This window comes from Rhea americana, unplaced genomic scaffold, assembly GCF_003343005.1.
Source record: "Rhea americana isolate MKP2758 unplaced genomic scaffold, rheAme1 scaffold_14, whole genome shotgun sequence".
NCBI classification, from domain to species: domain Eukaryota; kingdom Metazoa; phylum Chordata; class Aves; order Rheiformes; family Rheidae; genus Rhea; species Rhea americana.
In genome coordinates, this window is record NW_028185483.1 from 7,421,118 (window position 1) to 7,430,325 (window position 9,208).

Here is a 9,208-nt window from a genome sequence, read left to right on the forward strand (position 1 = left end):
AAAAAAAAAAAAAAAAAAAAAAATCCACTATGGTATGAACTGTTTAAAAAAATATTTTGGAATGACAACACCAATAAAATAGAAAATAATGATGAAATAATGAGTTAAAGCTAATTTCAGATCCGTATTTTGAACTAAGGCTTAATTCAAGGGCTTTGGTTTGCTGCATCCTGAAGTTCCTATCACAATGAACAGAATTCATATCCTGAGTTTTGATCTGGGCTTTTTATTATTACATACTCTGTGAAAAGTAATGACATGAAGGTATTGCCCTTCAGTGACAAAACTTTCTCCCAGAGAGGTAACCAAGAATCAGGCCTAAAACATTTGAATAGGAGAAAATTAAGAGATTTTTTCACTTGCAGAACTTCATATCTTTTTGGTACTTAGAAATTTTGAGGAAGCACATAAGTACAATTTATTGTGCTCTATTTTGTGTCTTCCAGCATTTCATTCTTTACTTACATTCTCTACCTTGGATCGCAGCATGTTACTTATTGTTAAAGGCAACCATCTTTCCAACTTATGGAAAAACTTAAATTTTGATAGTTTTGAGGGAGAGGTTTCAGGGTTGGAGCAGTTCCTTATTGTAGCCTCTCTCCCCTTGTTGATTTGCTGCAGAATAGGCATAAACAAAATGAACTTTCACCGTTCCAACAATACATTACAGGCCTGATGCAAGGGGAGGGAGAGTGTTTGCAATGACTTCAGTGAGCCAGAGGCAAGACTTAAAATCATCTGAGATATCTGTGTCAATGCTGTTAAAGAGCAATGAGAATCACACTGTACCTTCAACAAGCTCCACTTGCTGATGAATAATTATCYGGTCCAGCTGTTAAAAAACAAATAAAAAAACAACAACAAAACCCAAGGTGATGGATGCTGGAAAGTTCTGGAGCTGTCAGTGATCACTTGTCCCTTTATATTGCTCATCTCACATGTAACAGGATTTCTTTCTTTCCAGAAGAGCATGAACTGGGTGGCCTATAGGTATCAAATCAAGTCATGATTTGGATATCTGCCTGAAGTGATAGCTGAAGCATGTGGCCTTAGGTGTTGCAGTCATATAATTTACTTGTGCATATGAAGAAAATAATCTCCACTGGGGAAATTAGGAGGCCAACTGCAGTGGAAGAAATGTATTGAGAAGCAGGACAAATTTCTTTCCTGTTCCTCCCTTCATGTTTTGGCAAAGACTAAGCACAGTCCCTGCTTGCCGTACCTCAAAGCTAAGGGCAAGTACTGAGCATCAAGACAGTGCAAAAACGAGGTAAGCTTGGGCTCAAGCTCAAAATGTATCACACCATCTCTCCAAAGTGCCCTGCAGGAGCAGATGAGGGTCAGGCTRTAGACCAGGAGGTGGCACAGCCGTAAGATAAACACCCTTGGTTTCAAGCTCTGATTTCAAATGCCTCAGGATTGTGCACCAAGACCATGGCAAGCACATCAGCGGTCGCTACAGGGCACCAAAATGAGCAAAACAATAGTTCCCTAGAGAACCTCTCAGCTTACTGAAACTATCCCCGTCTGTGAGTTGATTACAAATGCAGGAGAAAAACTGTTGGCTACAATAACCAGCTTTTCTGCGATTACTGTCTTTCAAACATTACTCTACTCTAGAAAGCAGTCATTAATATTATAAACTCAGCTAGACTTAATTTCACTCTAACTTCCAGTTTTATGTGACTTTAATGTGTGGTTTATGTGACAATTTAGGCCTTGCTAATTTCTTTTCCTTAAATTCCTGATGGGCAAACACTTGGCACAGGATTTTGCCATTAGTCACAGCTGAAAACAGAAAGCACACAGTGACCTTCAGAGAGCAGCATGTCACAACTCAACAGAGTCTGTATGTTTTACAGTCGGTAACTCTTGCCTGGTACATATTCAGGCCATTGCTGCCATTTGTCAATTCTATTCCTCTCCAGCAGCGAGTCTAGGCTGCAAATAAAAGCTGGTAAGAAAGAGCTTCCCTTAGCCCTTTCATTTTTGTTTGAAATGTGCATGCAAGTAATTAAAAAAATTATTCAGACTTTAAAATCTTCTCCCAAGAATCCCTGCTATTCGTAGTTTGAATTTCATGAGGCCCAAGAACTCTTGCAGCTTGATTGATTTGCCCAATGTAGATTTTTTCACTGGAAAATAAAAAATTTTATGAGCAAAAACTGTTAAAAGTTTAGAGTGATTTTAGCCTGTGTATTAGTTTGTGTACAATGTACTCAATGACAAGTTCAGACAATATGGCAAGYGCAGTATCACTTCTTAGGCTTGCTTGCTTCACCGTTCACTGGATCCTGTATGAAGGCTATCCTGATGCACCTTTGACTGGGGCAACTGTGGTTTAAAGGAATTTCRGTTGCATCTGAAAGCCCTCTGAAGCCCTATGATTCAGAAGGGTTGATGAGTTCTCTTGACCTCACCCATGTTAAAATTCCTTATACACAGTTAACTATGTCTGCTCAGTTTTGTGGGCATTACATTTACATCTGATCAATCTAATAAAGTCTAAGCAGACTCAGCAGCTTCTTGCAGAGCTGTGTAAGCCTAGATGGCAGCAAACACACTGATGCACTACTTGGAAAATACTTCCCTGAGTTCTCTTACCATGTTCCTTCGATTTTCATGATGGACACTGCATAATTACTAGTACTATGGCTGTGATATGGAAGATAATGATTTGAACGAAATCAATCATCAATCATCATTTGAACGAAGTCAATCATTATTGACTGTCTTGTAGGAAATTGTTTAAAGAGTATCACTTTTGCAATGATTATAGAGAGCATAGTATCAGTTTACCAGGGTAGGAACAATTTACCACTGGTCTCTGATGCACCTCAAACAGAGGAGTTGATTGCTCCTCAGTCTCTTCCACTGACTTCAGTTGTCTGTTTGCAGAGTGAAATATTGCTGTTTGGCCTTAGAGTACAGGACAGAGATTTTCCTTGCCTATAATCCAGTACTACGTGCTGTGTTCTTGAGTTCCTGTTTAGGATAAGACCATAGSGATGTCTCTGTAAGATTCACTAAGTTCTTGCTTTCAGAGGCAAACATGGTTTTAGTAAGAAATATATTCCACTTTCCCTAATAAACCTAGCTATCTTCATCACTCTTATGGGAGGTAATCCTAGAACCTCATTTCTATTTGTCATCCTATATTTATTCACAGCCACTATCTACCTACTCTTTGTTCTGTTAAGATCATTCTGTAAACGAAATGTTTTTTCCCTCAGGTCATTTACTCTGCCAGGCATGACAGCTWTCACAGTCCCCTCTCTGACACCATTTTTCTAGCCTAAAGGTGAAATGTTTACATTCTTGTTTCAAAACAGAGTCTCTGTTCCCCATGACATTCCAGTAGCACTTTTGTGTTTCAGTGTGGACCTCTCTTTTCCAAACTCACACATGAACAGAGGAGACAGTTTTGTGGTCTTCTCAGTGGCAACAACACATTCCTAATTCTGTTAGAAAGATCCTGCACCATGCATTTTAGAATTTTTTCATTACTTGAAAATCTCTTAGCACATCTGGAAAAAGGCAAATGTCTCATCCCAGGAGTTGTGAATCCTATGCTCATTCTGCAGGCAGATCTYTCACTTCCAGTCAGATCTCCTGCTCTGATACAATCTAATCCATATTACTTTGATGCAGCCACACAGCAAGTATTACTARTATCCCACACTAAAATATTCTGCAATGCATGGGAACTCTAGCTGTGGACATATGTAAAATGCCAAACAGGGGAGAAGTCTCTAAATATATCTGAATACCAGAAAGTGCGAAGCAGGACCACATCAGAAAAATGATYGTAAAGTAGAAAAGCAGAAAATGTAGAAAGAGAAGGAGTGGTATTTGCTCCCTACGCTCACAGATATTAGTGAAGAAAGCAGATCCTCAGGACTTCCTGAACAGGAAAGGTTACAGCCTCTTATTACAAGAGTAACAGCACTAGTAGCAACATAGAGATTTGCTCAAGGTCATCCTGGGACCTTTCCTATTCCAGCATCTTGGATTCATGGCTTTATCCTAGAACAAACATTATAGTGAACAGAGATCTGCAGTTGAAGAGAAACAGTTAAAACAGTCATTTTGTCATTATTGTTCCCAACCCCTTACTCCAGGGGATCTTGGGATACTGGCACAAACTTATGGATGTAACTAATAGGGCTTCAAGGTGCATTTAAAAGCAAAACTTTGATTAACAGCCAGACCTAACCTTGGTGAAGTCAAACCTGCATGAGGATTCCTTAGCACTCTTCATTTACTCTCAAGCATTCAGATCTACAAGTCTTACTTTAAAGTATCATATTTGGTTAAATGAACAAACAACGAAGAGCCTTGATAGAAAACCTGCAAGTAATTCTTCGCTGGCAAACATGGTTGTTCCAGAAAGCCTGGCTTACAATTGCAAATATGCTCTCCATGCTTTTCGGACTGCAGAGAAAACTGAGGCTAATCAGAGAGCAAGATCTAGGGAGACCATGAGGGTCACAGCACAAACAGTATGATTATCAAGCTAAGAASAAGCATGAAGTGTTAGTTCTAGTTATGGTTCTGATAGTGATTTGTTCTTTGTCTTTATGTCAGATATAAAGCTTCTAAAAAAGTGGTGTAATAGAATTTGCTTGCCCACATTGCATGGATAAATCTGAGGTATAATTCATGTTTGTACAGAAGACTGAATATGTAACCTGCCAGTGTGCACTATTGCAATCACTTTTAGACTAAAAATGTAACTTCTATAAGCTGTGAACAAATGCTCAGGTAATTGACAACACATCAGTTTGTGCACAGGCATTATGACACRAACATCATAACTCTACATGAAATATGGTTTCTGAATGGTCTCCCAGTTTCATTAGCTAAGTAGCTTCCATTCCAAATAAAAAATATATCCAATTCCAGTTTTTATAAAACTACTGAAATTTGTATTTAACACACAAATGTTAACTGAAATAAATATTCTCCAGCACCATCACATGCAAATGCAGCAGTGTAACATATCAGAATGACAATAACCTGACTACACTGAGGGCCTGACTCTGCCCCTTGCCCAAATCAGAGTGCAGGAAGTATTACTAAGCATATACAAAAGTGACATAATCCAGCCATAAATGAAATGCAAACTAGACTTGATTTTAAAGTAGCAGCAATCCCCCCTTCAACCAAAAAAAAAAAAAAATGCTGGAAGGGGAGAAGCTGTTATGGAATAGAGCAGCTGAGAACTGTTGGAGCCGCTGGCCTCAGCCGAGGCTGACAGGCAATCTGCAATTTAGGAACTGAGAGGTTTCCCGACGCGCTGACGGACAGCTGTGCATTTAGCAATACGGCTGAGGGGGCTTTCGTATTCCCTTCCCCTCCTCTACGCACAGCTCGCTCACTAGCTCACGTTTCCACATCCTTCCCCGACTTGGGCTCTGGCATATTCCTGTCTCGCAACTCAACCCAGAGTGGGTGCTGGTTTGCAGCCACCCAGGCTACTCACAAAGTTGTCTTGGGAGCTTGCCTCCTGAGGACCTTACCTCTACCGTGGAGAGTATTATCATTGTGGGCACAAGGAATTTGCCCAGACCTTCACATGCCTCGGAGTGTGGGTTATAAGGAGATGACATACCTTCAGCACGCATTGTTTTAATCTTTTTTAGTCAACAAGAGTTTAATAGGAGTTTCCTTGGGAAATAGCTCTTAAGAAACTGAACAGGAACYGGGGAGGTGATGACAGTGGGGTACTAGTATGACCTAGACCAAGATCTAGAGGGAAGAAAGCCATTCTTTTTGAGCATGAAGAGCTGCATGCACAGCAGATGGATTTCTATAAAGTAGAAAAGAAGTATGCACTAGTCTGTACTAGGYTCCTTATATTAGAGTAAGGAGAAATACTTAAAACTACTCTCTCCATCTCCACGTACTCCATCTGAAGAAAAAAAAATCTCTCATTCTAAACTTATCAAAGAAATATATGAAAAACAAAATAATTCTAACATTTGGAAAGATTCAGGACCTGGCTCAGGTACTCCAGACCAGGTGGCAAGTTATTAGAGTGCGATATTTGCTTCCAGACACCTGTCAGTTCAACAGGCTTATTCTGCTCAGGAAGATCAGAAGAACCAGGGAGATGATCCTTAAAGATTGGATTTATTTGTCCTTGAGATTCTGCGGAAACAGAAAAGAACATTAGAAGTTAACAAGGGCAAACAGCAGGTAGTTTGGATCAAAACTGAAAAAATAATGTCACATCCTGGATGTAACTCTATTAGCATTTTAGTCCGGTTCAGGAATGAGGCTCTGAAGTGCATCTCCTGGTGGTCCCACACTTACAGCACTTTGGTTTGCTCTATGAAGCAGTCTGAGTGTGCAAACTGAATTCCTGTTAGATGAAACTAAATGAGGAGACATGACCATGGATTGCACCTAATTCACTCTAACAGCTAGTGAGCACTTGGTCAGTGGGACAAGACTAGAGCTAGACTGAAGTCACATGCAGTTGGGCTCCAAAATCCTTGGCATAGGAGTTTAGGACACAGGCAGTTTCACCCTACTCCCACTGAGCTACCCTACTTGCTGACACAGACTGTGGTTCCTTTCTAGGAGATTAAAGGCAATATATTTTCTCTTAATTAGAGATAATCTTTTCAGGAATCTCAGATTCCCAAACCTGGATGTTATAGCCCTGATACCAAAGGCTACAGCCCCTTACTGTATATTATTCTTTACTATCTTAATGGAAAGGAGGTCAGATGCCATTAAGCTGTGTTTTCTGGTTTGCTACTGCAAACACTTTTTCAGGACACAGCGCTGYGTTACCTTGACAGGTATTACTGAAGGGTAATAAGACTATTTTCTGCTATAGGCAATTATATGCATGCATCCATTCATATGCACAGGAAKAGTTCCTCAGCCATTTGATTCTCAAACTCGTACTGGTTTTATCAGCATCTTTTCACTATGTTTTTTTATGCTCACCATAGTGGAATAAGAAAGAGCAAGCTGCAGCTCTCTGCACATAAACAAGTCTTCTTATTAAATTGAGCCGCTGCATTTAGATAGTAAAGCAGTTCCCAAACTTTCTTTTTTTTCGTTCTTTTTATTTTATTTTTTTTTTATTTTTTTTTTTTTTTTTTTTTTTTTTTTTTTTTTTTTTGGTTTTTAATCTCCTGTGTGACAATACTTAGGCCCAACGGGATTTGAGGTCCAGGTGGAATTTTGGCTGCAAGACTGAAGTTCTCTTTTGCAGCTGTGAGTTTAAATGAGGTCCTTTAGCATTATCTGAACTCGCTGTGGCTGATTCATCGTTAAATCATATTTTGATCTTAATTTAACTTTGCAGCCACTGCTTTCTTTCAAAGTCTGAGACCACAGGAAGAAGTAGTAACCCCTTTGAATTTGTAGCTGGCTTTTAAAAATGTATAACTGGGTAATAAATATTTTATATGCTCTACTGCATCATTTTACCTCACAGGGCTCTGTTACAACTCTTGTTGTTACATGAAATGCCATGAAGTTCCCTTGGCCAAGTGTTACTGTTACTCTTGAATAATGATAAAGAGAAAAGACAACAAATCGCAGTTCTCCCAGTCAAATTTAAGCTATACAAAAAAAAAAAATCAAACAGTAAATACATTAAATATTGATGAAAATCTGAGCTAGTCAGAAGCTTTGTCTATTTTTGTGGAAGTTCCTTGTTTCATTTATGGTCTGGGAACACTTAAAAGTTACTGTATGATACAGTGAGCATTCTGTATAATTGTAATTTATAGAAAGAGTATTAGCACATTCCTTCATTGTGAAAACTCTACATTACATAAGATTTTTATAGCTACTGCTAACTACTATAAATAAAAATGCACATAACCAGACCTCCTTTACAATGGCTGCAAAGGAAGCAAATCCTCCCTCCCAAGGGAAAAACGCATACTCAAAGAGCACAACAGTGCTCTAACACCTGCTTGCTCCTGTACACCCTTCCGTGCTATAAAGGCCGAACGCCTGAAGTGTGTTAGAGCAAGCACTTGGCAAATATAAATGAGACACTGCCAAACTCCACGAGCCACCATTTACCTCTATGTCACTGGAGCCCTGTGGCCTCTATGGAGTTGCATTCATGTTAAGAAAAAACAGGTTTGGGTCCTTCTGCTTCATTTTAGTATTTGATAGCACAGGAAAATGAGTTTAGAAAACTTTTGAGATTAGCATACTACGATGTTTACCTCCAGTCCTAACAACCCAACTGGCTGCAGCTAAAGACAATATGTGACCAGAATGAATCCAAATTGGACTAATCTGATTCAATTCAATTATTCTTCAGAGATTTTTTTCTACATGGTTATCAGGACTGACCAGTGTTAAAAGTGAAAAGCATTTACTGATATGATATTCTCAAAGTGGAACATGAAAGCTGTGCAAAAATGATGTTAACCTTGGATCAGTGCATGCCCTTCCCATACATTCCATGCTGACAGGTTTAAGCACAAGGATACAAACAAAAATTTTCGAAAGTAGATGCTAACGTTTTGTAATATATTTTGCTCAAGTAATATTCTAATATAGATTTTAGTCTCCTTAGGAGCCTCTTAAAYGCTGAAATATTAAAGGGAGTCAAAACAACTCCTTTTTGGCTGCTGTGGTTTTAGCCTGAAACTCTTATTTCATCAGACTGCTGATTCCTGGAAATGTTCAAGACTAGTTTTCTGTAAACATGATCTAAAAATATAGACTATAGATGCACTTACCTTGAGAGGCCATGAAGCTTCCTGAGTTACTTCTTCAAAGAAAGCCAGGTTAAAAGAAAAGGCTTTTCTTGTTGCAGCAAAGGAAAAAAGAGCACAGCATGCACAAAACTTCAGAAGGTGTCTGTCTACTTCATATCAGCTTACAAAAGAACTGGAGGAAATGCATTGCCTTTCTCATGTTGCAGAACACCGCATTTTACGTCGATGGACAACAGGGGGAGATGATGCTAACAAACAAGAAAAACATTATTCAAGTCATTTGCACTAATAGAAAGAGGAAAGGTGTTTTGCGAATATGAAGAGGCAAAACTTCAATGTACCTACCAGCTAATTGAACATATTAGATCTAAAAACCTGCCTGATAATGTACGCATATATTGAGACTATACAAATTCCATTTAATCCAATATTTATCTTTCCATTTCTCACAGGCTACCCACTAAAGACACAGGCACTAATTACCTGTATTCCTCTACTGC

The 9,208-nt window shown here is 39.0% G+C and overlaps 1 protein-coding gene across 1 annotated transcript in view; it reads right to left on the reverse strand.

Annotated features, from left to right (window-relative positions):
* Nucleotides 1-8,751, reverse strand: part of LOC146599454 (phospholipid scramblase family member 5-like) — a 12,530-nt gene extending 3,779 nt beyond the window's left edge. Inside the window, exons 1-3 of the mRNA XM_085298527.1 lie at nucleotides 8,730-8,751; nucleotides 6,002-6,153; nucleotides 790-832 (exon numbers count right to left, since the gene is read on the reverse strand). Coding sequence (XP_085154653.1) covers nucleotides 790-832; nucleotides 6,002-6,153; nucleotides 8,730-8,742 — 208 coding nt within the window. The 5' untranslated portion in view covers nucleotides 8,743-8,751. The remainder of the gene's footprint in view (nucleotides 1-789; nucleotides 833-6,001; nucleotides 6,154-8,729) is intronic.
* Between the last annotated feature and the right edge of the window lie 457 nt (nucleotides 8,752-9,208).